Below are 20,956 nucleotides of genomic sequence, written 5' to 3'. Positions count from 1 at the left end.
CGACCTCAGGTGATCTGCCCACTTGGCCTCCAAAGTGCTTGGATTACAGGTGTGAGCCACCGCGCCCAGCCATCTTCATGTACTTTTAAGAAAGGTGAAGGAAGTATGTATGTATTTGTGTGTATAGACCTGGTACACATTATACAGATGTATACATTTTTGTGTATATTTCTAGAAAATCTCTCTCTCTGTTTCTCTCTTTCTCTCTCTCTTACCCTCTCTCTCTATATATATGTGTGTGTGTGTGTGTGTGTGTGTGTGTGTATCTATTTATGTCTCCAGCTTCAACAAACATAATTTCGTTGCCAGTCTTGTTTCTTTTTTTTTTGTGGAGACAGAGTCTTGCTGTGTCACCCAGGCTGGAGTGCAGTTGCACGATCTCAGCTCACTCCAACCTCCGCCTCCCAGGTTCAAGCGATTCTTCTGCCTCAGCCTCCTGAGTAGCTGGAGTTACAGGCATGTGCCACCATGCCCAGCTAATTTTTGTATTTTTAGTAGAGACAGGGTTTCACCATGTTGGTTAGGCTGGTCTCAAACTCTTGACCTCGTGTTCCACCTGCCTCGTCCTCCCAAAGTGCTAGTATTACAGGTGTGAGCCAGTGCATCCAGCCAGTCTTGTTTTATTTTTGTCCTCACCAAAGCAAATTCTAGATGTTTTATTTCATTCATAAATATACTTAACAGATAAGGACCTCAAAAAAATACACTTTAAGGTATTTAATGTGTAATTTTCGAAGTTTTTATGTTTTGGCTTTTGAATAGACAATACAGTATAAACAATGTAGAACTGCCTCGTTCTTTTTAACAACTACATAGTATTCAGGTGTGTGGGTATGTTGTAATTTAATTAGTTCTTTATTGATTGGTATTTGTATTTATGAAAGCAAAAACCAGGAAACAGTATTGTAGTGAGTTTCTTGTTATTTCTAAATACTTATAAATGAAACTGCTGGCTTCAAGACTTAAGTCCATTTCTTTCACATGTACATTTTTAGTTTTAAAAGATATTACCAAATCTTAACCTGTTAAATTATATTAAAACCTATGGGAGGCTGGGCAAGGTGGCTCATGCCAGTAATGGTAGCACTTTGGGAGGTCGAGGCAGGAGGATTGCTTGAGCCCAGGAGTTCAGTACCGGCCTAGGCACCATAGTGAGACCCCATCTGTTAAATAAACAGACAAACAAACTAGGTGTGGTGGTGCATACCTGTAATTCCAGCTACTCGGGAGGCTGAAATGGGAGGATCACTTGAGGCCTGGAGGTCTCCGAGGCTGCAGTGAGCCTTGATCACACCACTGTATTCCAATATGGGTGACAGAGTGAGACCCTGTCTTAGGGAAGAAAACCTGTTGGGGTAGCATTAAAAAGTATACGGTGACTCCCACTGCTTCACTTGACTAGCCTTTAAAAAAAAAAAAAAAAAAGTATACAGTGAATCTGTCCATGTAAAGCATCCCTCTCACCTGTATTTGATGATACTGAGATTTGTAAATAGCTTTTCATAAATGTAGATGTATTTTGTGGAAGTAATTTTATTGCTTGGCATAGGTATACATTTTGCCAGTGTTTTTCTATAAGTACTGAGGGAATTAATCATAATACCAGTTGGAATCATATTTGTATCTCATTTGGAAAGGTTAAAAGAATGTTTCTGATAGTAAAAATTGAAGGCAACAAAAATGAATTCTCCACATACAAGGTGCATAGTCAGGTTAAGGATTTATTACTGGCTGATATGCATAAATAGCCACTGTTAACCATTTAACTGATATACCAGAACTACTGCTAAAAGTTCCTTGAGGCTTTATGGCTTTTAGGATTAGAAAAAAGAGCAGAAATAGCTAGAGAAACCTGATCCTGTGGACAGGCTTCTAGATAGAACTAACATACCTTATGGGCAGCCCTATCCCAGATATACCAACGCTAGTGGAAGGTTTTTATTAACTGTTCAATTGGTTTAGGTTTTACTAAATATGTTTTAATTTAAGCATCTTTATTTGAAAAGCCCATAATACCCCTAAGAAGATTTGGCTGAGTCATTTATATGCCATTCTGATTGGATTCAGTTGCTTAACCCTGCTGAAATTTCTTGTGAGTTTACGATTTTAAGGGACTTGGTTGCCTGAGGAAAAGTCAGTAGAAGACATGAGAGCTATATACTGAAAAGGTAGGAGAGGAAATGTCTGATATTTAAACGTTAATTTCTTCACAACTTAAAATAATTACAGTTCTTTCAAGATTGATCATATACTGTTGATTAACCATATATCTGTTATTTATTAACTTTTATATTGATACCACTCATGTTTTTATCCTTTGACTTATTTTTACAGATAAAGTAGAGAATTTTCATGAAGAACATGAAAAGAACAGTCACCATATTCATAAAAATGCTGACGACAGTACTAAGAAGCCCAGTGCAGAAACTACAGTGGCTTCTGAAATCAAGGAAACAAATGATACTTGGAACTCCCAGTTTGGGAAAAGGCCAGAATCACCATCAGAAATATCTCCAATCAAGGGATCTGTAAGAACTGGTTTATATGAATGGGATAATGATTTTGAAGATATCAGATCAGAAGACTGTATTTTAAGTTTGGATAGTGATTCCCTTTTGGAGATGAAGGATGACGATTTTAAAAATCGATTGGAAAATCTGAATGAAGCCATTGAGGATGATGTTGTACAAAGTGTTCTTAGGCCAACCAATTGTAGGACGTACTGTAGGGCCAATAAAGCGAAATCTTCCCAAGGAGCATCAAATTTTGATAAGCTGATGGATGGCACCAGTCAGGCCTTAGCCAAAGCAAACAGTGAATCGAGTAAAGATGGCCTGAATCAGGCAAAGAAAGGCAGTGTAAGTTGTGGGACCAGTTTTAGAGGGACAGTTGGACGGACTAGAGATTATACTGTTTTACATCCATCTTGCTTGTCAGTTTGTAATGTTACTATACAGGATACTATGGAACGCAGCATGGATGAATTCACTGCATCCACTCCTGCAGATTTGGGAGAAGCTGGTCGTCTCAGAAAAAAGGCAGATATTGCAACTTCTAAGACCACTACTAGATTTCGACCTAGTAATACTAAATCCAAAAAGGATGTTAAACTTGAATTTTTTGGTTTTGAAGATCATGAGACAGGAGGTGATGAAGGAGGTTCAGGAAGTTCCAATTACAAAATTAAATATTTTGGCTTTGATGATCTCAGTGAAAGCGAAGATGATGAAGATGAAGATTGTCAAGTGGAAAGAAAGACAAGCAAAAAAAGAACTAAAACGGCTCCATCACCCTCCTTGCAGCCTCCCCCAGAAAGCAATGATAACTCCCAGGACAGTCAGTCTGGTACTAATAATGCAGGTAAGAACTTAAAAAAATATATAATAAGTACAGTAGTCCCCTCGTATCCACAGTTTCACTTTCTGTGGTTTCAGTTACCCAAGATCAACCACATTCTGAAAATAGGTGAGTACAGTATAAGAAGAAAGTCCTCATTCATGTAACTTTTATTATAGAATATTGTTATAATGATTCTGTTTTATTCTTAGTTATTAATCTCTTACTGTGCTTGATTTATAAATTAAACTTTATTATAGGTATGTGTATGGAAAAACATAGTACATACAGTTTTTGGTGTACTATTCCATGGTTTCAAGCATCTACTAGGGACTGGCATGTATCGCCTATTGATGGCAGGGGGACTACTTTAAGTGTGCTTTTCAGGGTTAAATCAACAGCTACATTGTTTCTTCCTAGATACTCAATTTTAGGTTGTTATATTTATTAAAAGTACCTATTGAGAACCACAAATTACCTTATCCAGAAGTACAGCATTTTAAGTGTTAATGATCATGTCCCAGCTTGTAAGGAACCAATTTGTAAATTGGAGAGTCTTCATATTTAAGTTTTATTTTAACCTTTAGCACTTGAGAATTTTAAAGCATATAGGTATATCGGGCAGGGGCACCAAACATCATCATGTTTTCACTTTGACAAATCCAAATGCAGTGAAGACATAGGTTAGATTTTGGACCTTTGGAACTATACTGATAACAGATGGTTATAATGAGGGAAATAACAGAAGATTAGAATTAAAAAACCCTTTGTGGTTGAATTGAAACTAATAAACATTCAAAATATCCTCAAACCCTCTTAGGTTGGTTCAGTAAAATTGAAAAGTGTCAGGTAAGTATGCATTCACTCTTAGCTGTGGAAATTTAATTTGTGGGAGATTGTAGACCCAGTAATGACTAAAGGTCCTCTAGGAGTTCAGTCTCCACTGTGAGAGACAGACAAAAGAAATAGGTTAGCTCTGCTATAATTAAGTCATTACCTTACAAGGACTTTATGAAGTGGATTGACTGTCTAGTGAGGAAGAATTTGTGAAAGCCTTTGGGATACATGGTTTCTTAACCAAATACAGTTTTTCTGGATTGGTTTACCTGTTAAGTAAAGCTTTTGTCCTGATAGGGCCACAGAAGTGTCATTATGGTAAATTGGAATTATAATAGTATTTTAAAATATAGATTATCTTGTAGAGTATAAGTCATTCTTGAGATTATCTACCATTTTGCTTTATTTGGTCTAACAATAGTTTTGTTCCATTCTTCAAAACTAGACATACACAGGAGTACCCCTAGGGGGCTCACCCCTGCCCCACCCCATCCCCAAAGGAATACATCCAGTGTTATCTTTGAATCCTTTCTGGATAGTGGAAGTTTGCAGCAGCGTTACTGTAGTCTCTTGATATCTGGCTAGGCAGAATAGCTAGATGTTTGGTTCCTCAGGAGAATGATAAATGCTGCTGTACAATACCAGTCCCCTTGTCCTGCGGCAGTTTACTTAGCTTTTATTCTGACTTGGATAGCAAATTATCCTAGTCTGCAATTGAAAATCTGTGGCTGAAATTTATACCTTGGGTAGTAAAACTTTTAAAGCTTTAAAATGTGAAATTAGACTCCCTTTGGGAAACTTAAAGTAGATAATAAATAACATTTGAAAATTAGAGGCCATTTGGTTGATCTACCGAAAGTTGAAATTTCAGTCTTCATACCATATGTGGAAGAGCAAAAAATTTTAAGCATTGGGATAGAGAAAAGTATTCCTATTTTCCTTTTTTTGTTTAGCTTAGATAAAGATACATATTTTTAACCAGTTGGGAAATAAGCTGATTCTTCGGTTGTGTTTGAAGACCGAGAAATCATTAAACTTTGTTGTAGTAGGTCATTTTAAATCTCTTGCCAAGGGTAACTGTCCTCCTTTTCTGGTGTTTAAGTGAGGCTTTTATAGTTGCCAACAGGCATTCTTTGAAAGCCAACATGATTTAGTGGATTTAAAGTTCCTAAAAAATGCTACAGGTGGATACTGCATGATGTTTTGTGTGTATATAAACTAGTGTCAGTATCCATAGATATCCAGCAGTTATGTGACCTCTTGAAAGTAAGAAAATTATTTTGGAAAAGATTTAATTTTGCCATTTAACATAAAGTAGGACTAGAACACATAGACAACAACCAGGTTTATGAATTCTCTTATGGAAGGGACAAGCAGGAAGGGAGAAGAATGGCAGAATGAAACTTCTTATTCTGGGGAGTTGTCAGCTCTGTGGTGCTCTGATACCTTTATTCTTTAATTCCCATTTTCATTCATTCATATGTATTTAATCTTCATGGGTTGTCTGGTAGGTAATTTGAAATATTAGTAAGCTAGATAGTTTTGGTTACCATTTCAGAAAACTTGGATTTTACAGAGGACTTGCCTGGTGTGCCTGAAAGTGTGAAGAAACCCATAAATAAACAAGGAGATAAATCAAAAGAAAACACCAGAAAGATTTTTAGTGGCCCCAAACGGGTAAGTAAAGCACTATCAGTGATTTTTATTATTTATTTGTTATTGGAGGGCTCAACTGTCTTTCAAAGGATATATGTAAGTCATTTTTTCAAATGTAAGCATTTTTTAAAAATTGTAAAATACACTTATTTTTTAAACCATTCTCAAGTGTACAAGTTATTGGCATTACTTTCACAATGTTAATTATCTATACCCAAAACTTTTTTATCATATCCAACAAAAACGCTGTACCCATTAACCAATAACCCACCCCACGCCTAGTCAACACTATTCTACTCTATCTCTAGGAATGTGCCTTTTCTAACTATCTTGTGTAAGTAGAATCATACAATATTTGTCCTTTTGTGTCTGATTTATTTCACTAAGCCTGATGTTTCTAAAGTACATCTGTCTGTTACTGTATATCAAAATTTCACTCCTTTTTATGGCTGAATAAAATTCCATTGTATTTGAGTTTTATATATATATATATATGAATAATATTCCATTGTGTGTGACACACATCCCCACACCGCCACACTCCCACACCTTCCACATTTTGTTTATTCATCTGTTGCTGGACACTTGCATTGTTCTCACCTTTTGGCTACTGTGTGAATGATGCTGCTGTGAAGATTGGCATACAGATCTCTCTGTTTGAGTCTCTGCTTTCAGTTCTTTTGGATATATACCTAGGGGTGGATTTCCTGGATTAATATGGTAGGCCTATAACTTTTTGAGGAGCTGCCAAACTGTTCTCTGTGGTGGCTGCAACCGCTTTAACATTGCTACCAGCAGTGTACGAGGGCTCTAGTTTCTTCATATCCTTACCAACACTTCTATTTGTGTTTTTTGATCATAGCCTAATAGGTGTGAAGTGGTATCTCATTGTGGTTTAATTTGCACTTTACTAATGATTAGTGATGTTGAACATGTTTTATGTGCTTATTGGCTGTTTTTGAAGAAATGTCCAAGTCCTTTGCACATTTTTGGTTTTTTGTTTTGAGGTGGAGTTTTGCTCTTGTTACCTAGGCAGGAGTGCAATGGTACCATCTTGGCTCACTGCAACCCTCCTCCTCCTGGTTTAAGCGATTCTCCTGCCTCAGCCTCCCAAGTAGCTGGGATTACAGGCATGTGACACCATGCCTGGCTAATTTTGTATTTTTAGTAGAGATGGCGTTTCACCATGTTCATCCGGCTAGTCTCGACCTGCTGACCTCAGGTGATCCATCTGCCTTGGTCTTCCAAAGTTTTGGGATTACAGGCATGAGCCACCACGTCTGGCAGTTTGCCCATTTTTGAATTGAGTTTTTTTGTTTTTATTGAGTTGTAGTAGTGTGTTAATCCTTACCAGTTATGTGATTTAGAAATATTTTCTGCTATTCTGTTAGTTTTTCACTGTCTTGATACTGTCCTTTGATGTAAAAACACTTTAAATTTTCTTTTGTTGTCTGTGCTTTTGGTGTCATATCTGAGAAATTGTTGCCAGATCGAGTGATAACATAACTTTTCGTCTGTGTTTTCTTCCAAGAGTTTAGGTTTTTGTTCTATTTTAAGTTACTTTTTGTATATGGCATAAGGTTAGGGCAAATTTTATTCCTCCTCCTTTTTTGTTTTGAGATGGCCTCACTCCCACCCAGGCTGGAGTGCATGCAGTTGCATGATCATGGTTCAGGGCAGCCTTGACCTCCCCGGGCTCAGGTGATCCTCCTACCTCAGACTCCTGAATAACTGGGACTATAGGTGTGCACCACGACACCTTGCTAACTTTTGTATTTTTTGTAGAGATGGGGTTTCACTTTGTTGCCCAGGCTGGTCTTCAACTCCTAGGCTCAGACTATCTGCCTGCCTTGGCCTCCCAAAGTGTAATATGGTCCAGCGTAGGTATTGAGAATGATTTGTTTGACTTCACCTTTTTTGTAAAACATTCCTTAAAGAGCTTGTTTCAGTATTTTGTTCTTTAAAGTTACAATTAGAGGTTGTCAGTAACTTTTATTCTTGTAGATTGAATTGCTTTTAAGTAACTAAAGAATGAATGTGTTCAATTTTTATGCCCTTATTTTTGATTTTTCTTCTTTTACCTAAAGAGCCCATTTGGAGATCTTTTCACTGTCATTGTGTTATGCTTTTGCACTCCCAGGTGCTTAGCTGAGACTTTGAATTTCTATAAAACTCTATGACTTCACAGTGATGTGTCGTTGTATTTTAATAGCCTTTTCAGGTAATTTTGGATATTCTTATATATAGAGTACTACCCCAGAACTCAAGAAATGGGAGTTTCGTAGTTGCAACTTGGAATCTAAAACCATGCCAGTAACCTTTTATACCATTATATTAAGATCTGTTGCTTTGTCTTGCATTTTGAATGGGTATTTACCCATACATGCTTTGTAACATCATACACTAGTCACTTGCAAAATACTGGTAACAATAAATTATGCACATCTTTCAAATGATGACCCATTTCATTATACAGTATCAAAAAAAAAAAAACACATTAATACCACTGCCAAATTCAGAAAAGTTTGTAAGTACTGGGAATCTGTCAAGTTAACGGTGGTAGATATAAGTTCTTTTTTTTTTTTTTTTTGAAAGACGGGGTTTCACCATGGCCAGGCTGGTCTTAAACTCCTGACTTCAGGTGATCCACCCACCTTGGCCTCTCAAAGTGCTAGGATTACAGGCGTGAGCCACCGCACCCGGCCAATATAAGTTCTTTAAAAGTCATTTTTGCTTGAAAGTTCAATTTTTTTTTTTTTAATTGGAAACATATACTTCAAGGAAAACAACGGGCAGTGACAGATTTACTGTTTGTTTTTGAGAAAATACCTGCCACATTCCCACATTTGAATCAGCATAGTTTGTCAATCTTTCCAGTAAAGAATGATGCTTGAGGCCAGCTATGGTGGCTTATGCCAGTAATCCCAGCACTTTGGGAGTCCAAGGCAGGTGGATCATGAGGTCAAGAGCTTGAGACCATCCTGGCCAACATGGTGAAACCCTCTCTCTACTAAAAATACAAAAAATTAGCTGGATGTGGTGATATGTGCCTGTAGTTCCAGCTACTCAGGAGACTGAGGCAGGAGAATTGCTTGAACCCGGGAGGCGGAGGTTGCAGTGCGCTGAGATCGCGCCCCTGCACTCCAGCCTGACGATGGAGTTAGACTCTGTCTCAAAAAAGAATGATGTTTGAGAAAAAAGTAGTTAGTTTGGCTTGCAACTTAAACAGTGGTGTTTTTTCCCTCCATACAACCACTATGCTTTGCATGCAGCAGCAGCGTTTTATGCATACTTGCTTTGTCACAGAAATTATTAGTATATTCAGTGGTAGAGATTTAATAAAATTAATCATTTTTTTCCTTCATTAAGGGCTTTAAGTGAAACTGACATTTTACTTTTTGACTGCTACATAGTATGTAGCAGTTCAGAGATCCTACCTTTATTCATGACAAGGCACCAGCAATTTTACCCATCCATGTGAATGTCAGTGCAGTAAAAAAGCCAAATAACATCTTTTGATTTTTTTAATTTTTTTTTTTTTTTTTTAAAAAACAGTGTCTCGCTCTGTTTCCCAGGCTGAAGTTCAGTGGTGCGATCTTAGCTCACTGCAACCTCTGCCTCCCAGGTTTAGGTGATTTTCCTGCCTCAGCCTCCTGAATAGCTGGGACTACAAGTGTATACTACCACTCTGGCTAATTTTTTGTATTTTTAGTGGAGATGAGGTTTCACTGTGTTAGCCAGGATGGTCTTGATCCCTGACCTTGTGATCTGCCCATCTCGGCCTCCCAAAGTGCTGGGATTACAGGCGTGAGGCACTGCGCCTGGCCTAAAAAAGTTTTTGAGACATAGTCTTGCTCTGTTGCCCAGGCTGGAGTGCAGTGGCATGATCTCAGTTTGTTGTAACCTCTGTCTCCCAGGCACAAGCAATTCTCCTGTTTCAGCCTCCTGAGTAGCTGGGACTACAGGCGAGCATCCCATGCCTGGCCAATGTTTTGTATTTTTAGTAGAGACGGGGTTTCATCATGTTGGCCAGTCTGGTCTTGAACTCCTGCCTGCCTCGGCCACCCAAAGTGTTGGGATTACAGGTGTGAGCCAATGCGCCTGGTCCTGTCTTTTTTTTTTTTTTTTTTGAGATGGAGTCTTACTCTGTCGCCCAGGCTACAGAGCGCAGTGGTGTAATCTCAGCTCACTGCAACCTCCTCCTCCCAGGTTCAAGCAATTCTCCTGCCTCAGCCCCTCGAGTAGCTGGTATTACAGGCACCTGCCACTGCACCCAGCTAATTTTTGTATTTTTAGTAGAGACAAGGTTTCACCATCTTGTTTATGCTGGTCTCGAACTCCTGACCTCGTTATCCATCCACCTCCGCCTCCCAAAGTGCTGAGATTTACAGGCGTGAGCCACCGCGCCTGGCAGCCCCATCTCTTAAAAAAAAAATGTGGTTGGGCATGGTGACTTGTTTGTGGTCCCAGGTAATTGGGAGGCTGAGGCAGGAAGGTCACTTGAACCCAGGAGTTCAAGGCTGCAGTGAGCGATGATCACAGCATTTCACTCCAACCTGGGCAACAGAGTGATACCCTGTCTCTTAAAAATAAATAAATAAATGAAAATTTGAAATATGCAGAAAATGTGAAAAAGCAGTAAAATGAATACCCATATCCCTCTGCCTAGATTGCTTTGCAGTTAACATTTTAACCATAATTGTACATGGTCTCTTCGCTTTATGTATTTATTGTATAATGTGTAATACTTATTATATCAAACATATATACGGTCTTATTTGAAAAGTAAGTTGCCTGAATTTCTTAAGAAAAAGGCCTCGTACCTGTAGTTATGTAACACTTATGTAAATTCCTAGTAATTCTTTGATAAAATCTGATAATCACTGTGTATTCAGTTTTTCTCATCTTCAAAATGTCTTCATGGTTTTTTTTGTAAACCATAATCATTTAGTTATGTCTCTCTTAGTTTTGAAGAGTCCCCTCCTTTGAAAAAAATTTCCCTTGGCCCTGATATTTTTTTTAAGAGCCCAGGATACAGAAAGTTCTACATTCAGAATTTATCTGATTGTTTCCTAGTGTTGCCTCACTGTATTAAAGTTCTGGAATTTAAGTCTAGAAGTTGGATTAAATTTAGGTTAGACTGTTTTTTTGGGGTCCGGGTGGTAAGACTATTTCAGCAGTTGCATTTTGTATGATGCTTTACATCAGAAGTTTCGTGACATCTGATTATTCCACTCTTATCATTGTTTGACCACCTAGTTAAGGTTGTGATCACCAGCTCTTTCCAAAATAAAAATACATTTCTCCTTTTATAATTTAGTAGTAAACTTCAGAGTGCTAGTCTGGCACCACGTGCATGCCCTATTCCACATTACTATCTTACCTCATATTTTTGTATCCATTGTTGAGCTTTATCTACATCATTTATTGCTCGAGTTATAGAACGATGAATTTTCTAATCGTTATTTCTTACACATTTAATAGCTGGAATTTTGTAAAGAGGAACCTTCATCTCTCTTCACCTTCCCTTCTTCTTCCCACTGTCCTCATCTATAGATTCAGTAATTTTTGCTTATTGGATAACAGTTTTACTTACTGACATTATGCTAAGTTAAATAACTCAGACACAAATAATATTAAAAACTTCATGGTCTCATTTTTGTATCAAACTAAAAATAGTTGGAAGACGTAGAAACAGAATAGAATGGTGGTTACCAGGGATGAGGAGGGGGAGGAAATAGGGCAGTGTTGGTTAGATAGTACATACTTGCAGTTTTGTAGGATGAATAAATGTGGCTATCTGATATATAGTAGGAGGCCTGTAGTTAATAATATATATAGGATATTTTCTAAGAGAGTAGTAGATGTAGGTGCTTTTAACACACACACAGGGTAAACTATGGAAAGCGATGGATATGTTAATTTGCTTGCTTGTAGTAATCACTGTGTATATCAAAACATCTTGCATATGTTAAATATATGCAATAAAAATAAATATTTACTAAATGTTTTATAGTTGATTTTGCCTTTTTTTTTTTTTTTTAAGTTGAAGTTGTTTCAAATTTGGCCAATGTGAACCATTTAAAGCTGTCTCTTGTATCCTTTTGAATTAACCTATCATCTTTGAGCACTTCCCTTGCCTTCGGTACCATAAGATGGCTTAGTCTCATCTTGTAGATTCTCTGTTTAAGTTATGGAATCATCTGTTTTTCTAGGAACCTTGGTCATTTTTGTGGACATTAGTACTTAGAAACCAAGATCTGAGTGCTGAGTGTGTTCATCACTTCTAGGCTCTTTCTTTGGATAGAGTTGGGAAATACGTTGAAAAATGAACCATGAGTTTATATTATTGATAGTTTTATTTCAAATTTAGCATTACAGAATTGTGTATTTACTTGCTTTATCCTACAGCATACATATATATAAAAATTATAATTCCAATAATACGAGCAATAAATATATTGAGTGAATTTTAATTTCTTTGTAATTTGTTTTGTCTTTAGATTATAGTTTACTTAGAATGAACAGCCGTGTTAGTGTGTTAAAATTAGTTGAAATGATTTTTATATTGTCTGCTTATGTTAATTCTGTGTTCAGTTGAGTTCATTTGTACCTATTTGTGTTCTGTTTTTTTAGTTTTGAACTTAATATTGGACTAATTTCTTTGTTACTAACATAACTTAGAAGGCAGCAGTGTACATGTACTTGACCTAATTACAAAGGAATCTGTCTGGTGTAAAGTAAATCAGGTCATGGCAACTGAGTCAGCAGCAGACCTATTTACTGTTGATGGATGCAACGTGATAGTATCAGAGAAAATTAAGAAAATTATTGCTAATTTATAAAACAAAAAGGGCTATGAGACTGAGCTTATTTGAAAAATGTAATATGAGTAAAGCTGTGTCTTTTTGAGATGGAGTCTCACCCTGTCCCCCAGGCAGCAGTGCAGTGTCATGATCTTGGCTCACTGCAACCTCTGCCTCCTGGGTACAAGCAATTCTCCTGCCTTGGCCTTCTGAGTAGCTGGGATTACAGACGTGTACCACAATGCCCAACTAATTTTTATATTTTTAGTAGAGATGGGGTTTTACCTGTTTGCCAGGCTGGTCTTGAACTGCTGACCTCAAGTGATTTGCCCACCTTGACCTTCCAAAGTACCGGGATTACATGGGTGAGCCACCGCATCCAGCCAAAGCTGTGTCTTAACAAGCTATGTTTTAACATAGTAGCCCTAACTTTTTTTTTTTTTTCAAGGCAAAGCCTTTATTCATTTTAATGTTGCCCAAGTGTAAGAAACATATAATCTGGATTTATTAACTTTAGATAACAATAATTTAAAAGATAGAGAAAGGTCTCTGGCCGGGCACGGTGGCTCAAGCCTGTAATCCCAGCACTTTGGGAGGCCGAGGCGGGTGGATCACGAGGTCAAGAGATCGAGACCATCCTGGTCAACATGGTGAAACCCCGTCTCTACTAAAAATACAAAACATTAGCTGGGCATGGTGGCGCGTGCCTGTAATCCCAGCTACTCAGGAGGCTGAGGCAGGAGAATTGCCTGAACCCAGGGGGCGGAGGTTACGGTGAGCCGAGATCGCGCCATTGCACTCCAGCCTGGGTAACATGAGTGAAACTCCGTCTAAAAAAAAAAAAAAAAAAAAAAAGATAGAGAAAGGTCTCATATTACAGAAATTTAAAAGCTGACTATACAGTAAATGATGAAGAAAACTAACAATAGAACAGGACAATGTTCAAATAGGTAATTAACAAATGGGGCCAAAAGATCAACATATATCCCACAACATCTTTCATGCAATGTCTCAGCTATTTTTTCCCCAAACATAAAGGCAGATTAATTCAGATTAGCCCTATTAAGAATAATAGCTTATGTTTTCTTCTGAAATTAGTATTTGAATGGAAAATGTATTAATAACTCGTGGTTTCCTACTGAAGTTTGATTCCACCGTATGATGCTCAGATTTAGACAATGCTAGATAAGACACTACTGGGTGACCATTTCAAAGTATGAACTGCAGGCAAAATCTACAAGGACATACAAAATAAAAAATATTTATATTTTCTTTCTTTTCTTTTCTTTTCTTTCTTTCTTTTTTTTTTTTTTTGGTAATGGAGTTTTTGCTTTTGTTGCCCAGGCTGGATTGCAATGGTGTGATCTCGACTTATTGCAACCTCTGCCTCCCGGTTTCAAGCGATTCTCCTGCCTCAGCCTCCCAAGTGGCTGGGATTACAAATGTCCACCACCATGCCTGGCTAATTTTTTTTTTTCTTTTGTATTTTTAATGGAGACAGGGTTTCACTATGTTGGGCAGGCTGGTCTTGAACTCCTGGCCTCAAGTAAGCCACCCGCCTCAGCCTCCGAAAGTGCTGGGATACAGGCATGAGCCACCGCGCCTGGCCAAAAATATTTTCTAATTTAAAAGACATATAGTAAATATAAATGAATTCTCACAAAACCTACTTAGAAACAAAACTAGAATAAACACAACTTTTAGGAGCCAACTTCAGTTGGTTTTACCACTTAACCAGGAGCAGGATCTTATGTGTAGCCCTAGCATTTTATTCCCAGAAGAGGCTTACTTATTTAGATGACACAAATTTGTTTATATATGAGAAATTAGGATTAATGGAAAGCTCAGTTCTCCAAGGAAGTTTTACATAAGTTATCTTGCACGTACCAGGAGGAAAAAAGGCGGCCAGTTAGGTGGATATAGGAAATGTTCTCAGCAGTCATTCCAGTCCCTGTTTTTGTTTGAAACATGGTCTCTGAAACATGGTCTCGCTTTGTTGCCTAAGCTGGAGTGTAGTGGCATGACATGGCTCATTGCATCTCAGCCTCCTGAGGGTAGCTAGTGCCTGTAGCTGGGACTACAGTCACACGACACCACACTTGCTAATTTTTGTACTGATGAGGTCTTATTATATTGCCCAGGCTGGTCTTGAACTCCTGGGCTCAGGTGATCTGCTCTCTTCGGCGTTCTGAAGTGCTGGAAGTACAGGCAAGAGCCATTGTGTCTGGCTCATTCTCTGTTATAGTAGAAACACCCTTGTGTAGTTAGTAGTCAGTGGGAGTATCTGGATTTTCTGGTTCTCTAATCTGATTAGATTTAAGGATATCAGTGGCCCCATTTCCAAGTGGTAAAGAGGTAGTCCGTGACTTAGAGTGATAAGAGTTTTCCTCCTCCTATATCATAGTTTTTCAGCCTGAGCACTATTGATATTTTGGACTGAATAATTCTTGTTTTGAAGGCTGGCCCTGTATACTGGAGGATATTCAGCAACATCCCTGGCCTCTATCCACTAATTGTCAGTAGCACCCCTCCCCGCCTTTCCTGGTTGTTACAACCCAAAATGTCTTTAGACATTGCCGAATGTCCCCTGGAGGGTGAAATGCATCCTTCTTCCATTGATGTATGTATATGTGTGTGTGACTTGATAGTTCAGATATGATGCCCATTACTCCGAAATACCTAGTTTGTACCTTCTAAAAACAAGAGCACTTCACTATATTGCCACAGCATACCCATCAAACATTGATGTAATCCGTTGTCTAATCCACAGATCCGATTCAAATTTCAGTTGTTTTTCCAGTAATGTTCTTTATAGCAAAACAACTAAACCATACCCCCACATCTGCTAAACAAAGAACCCATGATCTAATCCAGAATCACATGTTATGTTTAGTTGGCACAAGTCTCTACTCTCCTTCAGTCTGCCATGGGATCTGTGTTTCCTGGACTTTTCATGGCTGTTACGTCTTTGGGAGAGCTGAGGCCAGTTATTTTGTCCAATATCCTTTAGTTTGTGTTTGATGCTTTCTCATGATTTGATTTATGTTACACAGTTTTGATGGCAGTACAAAGGAGATGCCATTTTCTTGCTGTGTCCCATCAGGTGGTACTCAATATCTGTTTGTACTATTACTATTAATGTTAACTGATCACTTGGTAAATACTGTATCTATCACGTTCATCACCTTTCTTGATTAGACTTTGATCCCCTAGTTTTAGCATTGATTCTTGCCTGAGTCAGTTTTTACAACATTGGTTGCCAAATGTGATGTCCTAATTATAGCATTTGTTCTACAGTTACTAGTATTTGGCCTTCTATTGTAAGGTGGATCTTTTCTTCCCCTCCATGTATGTTAGAATGTATATATGTATTTTTAGGCTGGGAACAGTGACTCACACCTGTAATCCCAGCACTTTTGGGAGGCCAAGGCAGGCAGATTACAAGGTCAAGAGATCAAGACCATCCTGGCCAAGGTGGCGAAACCCCATCTCTACTAAAAAATACAAAAATTAGCCACACACGGTGGTGGGTGCCTGTAATCCCAGCTACTCAGGAAGCTGAGGCTGGAGAATTGTTTGAACCCGGGGAGGTGGAGGTTGCAGTGAGCCAAGATTGTGCCACTGCACTCCGGCCTGGCAACAGAGAGTTGTTGCTCACTATTTGGTATGGTTATTTCTTCTGAAGTGTCATTGCTTCTAGGCCCTCTTTGAGTAGACAGCTAGGAAACATGTAAAAATATGCATATATTCTTTCATAGTCAGACACATGCCTATTTCATGATCATTCTATGTAATTTTTTTTTTTTTTTTTGAGATGGAGTCTTGCTCCTGTCGCCAAGGCTGGAGTGCAGTGGTGCAATCTCGGCTCACTGCAACCTCCACTTCCTGGATTCAAGCGATTCTCCTCCCTCAGCTTCCCGAGTAGCTGGGATTACAGGCGTGTGCCACCACGTATGGCTTTTTTGTATTTTTAGTAGAGACAGGGTTTTGCCATGTTGGCCAGGCTGATCTCGAACTCCTTACCTCAGGTGATTAACCCACCCCAGCCTCCCAAAGTGCTAGAATAACAGGCCTGAGCCACCCACCCGGCCTCTATGTATGTTTAGAACCATGAGTTCACACTAATATTTCTGATTCTAGTCCAATACTATGTTTTATGCTAGACTTGTCATTTGCCATATTTCACTTCTCTTCACCAAGAGAAATCTGGTTTCCCTTATCCTCCACATGTGTTCTTATTTTCTCAATCCTCATGTATGTAACCAATTTCTTGACTACGCCGGCCATCTTCCTCACTTTACTACTGCTGACAGAGTCTGGCCAAGAGGCCCCCCCTTCCCTCTCCCTGCCCCTCTACCTTGTGTTAGAAAGCATTAACTCTTAAGCATACTTGTCTGTGAGAATTTTCTTTGACATCTCCCAGGAATATAGAGAAGTTGTTAATATCCAGATTGAGGGCTGGCTCTAGGCATACATGTCCAGAAAGAAGATGAGAAGGGTGAAGAAAACTTCTAGTAAGAACATAGTTGAAATGATGATTCAGAAAAGTTGTCATTTGCTGGTGAGAAAAATAAAGATAGAATTTGATAGATTGGGTTGAAACATACCTGGATTTAAGTACCTGTTGTTTCTAGGTAAGGTTTTGATCATGGAGCAATTCTTGGTGCTTTCATTCATGAAATGTCATCTGGTTTCTGATTTCTGGCTACGGCTTCCCTACATGCCATTATTTGTATCTGTCATATTTGTGTGGATAGATTGTGTCCTCTGCTTGCCTTGCTTATGGTTTGATATCTACATTTTTATTCAGCTGCTGCCTGTCTTCCCTGCTTGTAAGCGTTCATTGTCTGTATAGTTAGCCTGACTATACAGGTTTTCAGCTTGCAGGATTGGTTGTGTTTTACCTGGGATGTTGGCCATCTTGTTTTGCTTTTAAGACTGCTGCTGGATCATTGATGAAACTAACCATAATGTCAGTCTCAGTTTCAATTCTCAAATATTTGTACCTTTACTTTCATTCTTTTTGTTGTTGTTGAGACTGGGTTTCATTCCTCTCACCCAGGCTGGAGTGCAATGGTGCGATCATGTCTCACTGTAGCCTCAACTTCTTGGGCTCAATGATTCTCTTGCTTCAGCATCTCAAGTAGCTGGGACGCACACCACTGCACCTGGCTAATTTTTTGTATTTTTTTGTAGAGATGGGATTTCACCGTTTTTCCCAGGCTAGTCTCAGGCTCCTGAGCTCTAGCCATCTGCTGGTGTTGGCTTCCCAAGTGATGGGATTACAAGCATAAACCATGGTGCCCAGCCCATACCTTTACTTTTATCATTCCCCTGTGGTTTAAAACTGTGCCCTCCTGGCACTATCTTTTGTCTAACTCTTTAAGGAACATTCTGGACTTATTTTTTTCTTCCCATCTGTCCTTCAATATGACACTGGATAGTGGGCATCTGGGCAATTAAAATTTATCAGCATAAATCATGGTTACATATTTAGTTGTTTTAGAATGTTATATAAACCTGCATTTTAAAATAAGGCATAGCTTTATAGTTTGATAAACTTAATTTTTTTGTTTTATAAAATGAGTTTATACAGGTTGTCAACTTACTAGCAAAATCTTAACTTTAAAGGGCAAGTGCTCCTACATCTCACCCAAAAACAAAATGTTTCTTTCACACAGTATCTTCCTTTAGCAGTTAGAACTCACTCTCATGTAATAACATATATCTGTCAGAAGAGTTTTACCTAGTGTTACCATTGTTCTATGTTTGAGGACTCACTGACCATCTTCAGATCCAGTCATCATGTGGTATTGTGAGATCCACTATATTCTCAAGTACTAGAAACCTGAGATCTTAATTGATATGAAGCCTGAAAAAAGACTGTAGCAATTGGCTTGGTGGTGAGGGAAACTGGCAAAAGTATGGAAGTTAATAGCTACTGCCATTCATTTACATCTCCTGGGTCGGTGATCCAAAGAGTTGTTGAAGCTGAGTAGGTTCTGGCTGGGCCTGGGTATGGAAGAGAGGGAGTTAGTTTTAGTTGGCCTTTTTTCCATCATTGTTTTTATTTAGCGTTTATTACATGACTTCTTCTGTGCTAGGGATACAAAATGGAATAAGAAGAGTGTCTTAAAAAGGCAGAATTGTTTTTCCTACTGGAATTTTGAGCACTCTTAGTATTTCCTCAATGTGTTTGTTCCAAACCAGAAGCATTTATCTTCCTTATATATCTTCCTTTTTTGACTTTACTAAGTCAAAAAGACTTATGAAAATGTAATTTATTTTCTCTCTGTGATCCAATTCTTGTGCTTTTTTTTTTCTTTAATACTTTATTCTGGAAGGATTTTAATATGGAACTAAAGTACTATTTTTTTTTTTTTTTTTTTGGATGCAGAGTTTTGCTTTGCTGCCCAGCTAGAGTACCGTGGCGCAATTTTGGCTCACTGCAGAGTCTCTGCCTTTTGGGTTCAAGTGATTCTATTGCCTCAGCTTCCTGAGTAGCTAATACTATAGACAGGTGCCATCATGTTCTAGGGCTAATTTTGTATTTTTAGTAGAAATGGAGTTTTATCATGTTGGCCAGGCTGGTATTGAACTCCTGATCTCAACTGATCCACCTGCCTTTCTCCCAAAGTGCTGGGATTACAGGTGTAAGCCGCCACACCCAGCCTAATCTCATTTTCTTTAATGTAGGTGCCTTTAAAGTTTGAAAGTTCAAAGTATTTTACTCTAACTTATTTCGCAGGAAATGAGGCTTGAAATGAGAAAATGTGGCCGTAGGTTATCAAGAGCTGGAAGGCACTGGCATCCATTTGACAGTTGGCTGGGGTGGGGGATGGTCAGAGAGGGAATTAATTATGCGCACGCATGTGTGCCTGTGTGTATGTTAGGGTGTTTAGGAATTTCACTTGTTTTTCCATTTTGTACTACAATCACACATTGCTTAACAGGGATACATTCTGAGAACTGTATCATTAGGCGATTTCATTGTTGCACAATTAGTGTACTTACACAAAGCTAGATGAGATAGCCTACCACTCACGCTATATGGGGTAGCCTGTTGCTCCTGGCATGTTGCTGTACTGAATGTTGTAGACAATTGTAACCCAAAGGTAAGTGTTTGTGTATCTAAACATAGAAAAGGTACAGTAAAAATACATATAAAAATTGTATACTGATATAGGACACTTAACCGTGAATGGAGCTTGCAGGATTGCAAGTTGCTGTGGGGAGTCAGTGAGTGAATGTGAAAGCCTAGGACGTTACTGTAGACTTTATAAACACTGTACACGTATGCTGCACTAAAGTTATAAGACAATACTTTTATTCAATGATAATTAGCCTCAGCTTACTGTAATGGCTTTTTTGTTTTGCTTTCTTTTTTTGCTTTTTGTTTTGAGACAGTCTGTCATCCAGGTTGGAGTACGGTGATGTGATCACTGCTCATTGCAGCCTCAACCTCCTGGGCTCAATTGATCCTCCCACCTTAACCTCCCTAGTAGCTAGGACTACAGGTGGACAACATTACACTCTGCTCATATTTGTTATTTCTTGTAGACATGGGGTTTATTTAATTTCTTTAAAACTTTTTGGCTATTGTTAAAACATTTAGCTTGAACACACTGTACTATGTACAAAAATATTTTCATTCTGTATATCTTTACTGTAAGCTTTTTTCTATTTTAAAAATTATTTTTAATTTTACTTTAAAAACTTCTTTGTTGCCTCAGCATGGTGGCTCTCATGCCTGTAATCCCAGCACTTTGGGAGGTCGAGGCAGGTGGATCACCTGAGGTCAGGAGATTGAAAACAGTCTGGCCAACATGGTGAAAATCCATCTCTGCTAAAAATACAGAAATTAGCTGGGCATGGTGGCAGGAGCTGAGATCACGCCACTGTATTCCAGCCTGGACAACAGAGCAAGACTGTCTCAAAAAAAAAAAAAATCATTTTTTTTTATTAAAAACTAAGACCACACTAGCCTAGGCCTTCCCAGGGTCAAGGTCATCATTCTCACTGTCTTCCACCTCCATCTTTTGCCCCACTGCAAGGTCTTCAAAGGCTATAACATGAATGGAGCTGTCGTCTCCTATGATGTCAGCCTTCTTCTGGAATAACTCCTGAAGGACCTGTCTAAAGCTGTTTTACAATGAACTTTTTTTCCTTTTACATGTAGGAGTATACTCTAACATGGTTAAAAATACAGTGCAGTAAATATGTAAACCAGTAACTATGTTATTGTTACTAGTCATTGTCAAGTGTTACAAACTGTACTTAATTCTATATGCTATACTCTTTTTTTTTTTTTTTTTTTTTTT

General features: G+C 38.4%; 1 protein-coding gene and 1 long non-coding RNA gene across 9 annotated transcripts in view; both read left to right on the top strand.

Moving 5' to 3' along the window:
* Positions 1-20,956, top strand: part of WAPL (WAPL cohesin release factor) — a 102,166-nt gene that overhangs the window by 22,080 nt on the left and 59,130 nt on the right. For 6 of the 8 annotated variants that reach the window (XM_032266947.1, XM_032266941.1, XM_032266944.1 and 3 more), the window contains 2 exons: positions 2,335-3,360; positions 5,732-5,850. In XM_032266947.1, coding sequence (XP_032122838.1) covers positions 2,335-3,360; positions 5,732-5,850 — 1,145 coding nt within the window. The remainder of the gene's footprint in view (positions 1-2,334; positions 3,361-5,731; positions 5,851-20,956) is intronic. The other 2 variants (XM_032266945.1, XM_032266943.1) reach the window with 1 other exon arrangement.
* On the top strand, positions 12,920-13,574 carry LOC116542159. Its single transcript, XR_004265096.1, has 2 exons — positions 12,920-13,180; positions 13,502-13,574. It is a non-coding gene; the product is annotated as an uncharacterized LOC116542159 (long non-coding RNA).

Source organism: Sapajus apella, unplaced genomic scaffold, assembly GCF_009761245.1.
Source record: "Sapajus apella isolate SASKATOON/1434 unplaced genomic scaffold, GSC_monkey_1.0 scaffold163, whole genome shotgun sequence".
Classification (NCBI taxonomy): Eukaryota; Metazoa; Chordata; class Mammalia; order Primates; family Cebidae; genus Sapajus; species Sapajus apella.
This window is presented reverse-complemented; position numbering and strand designations above follow the sequence as displayed.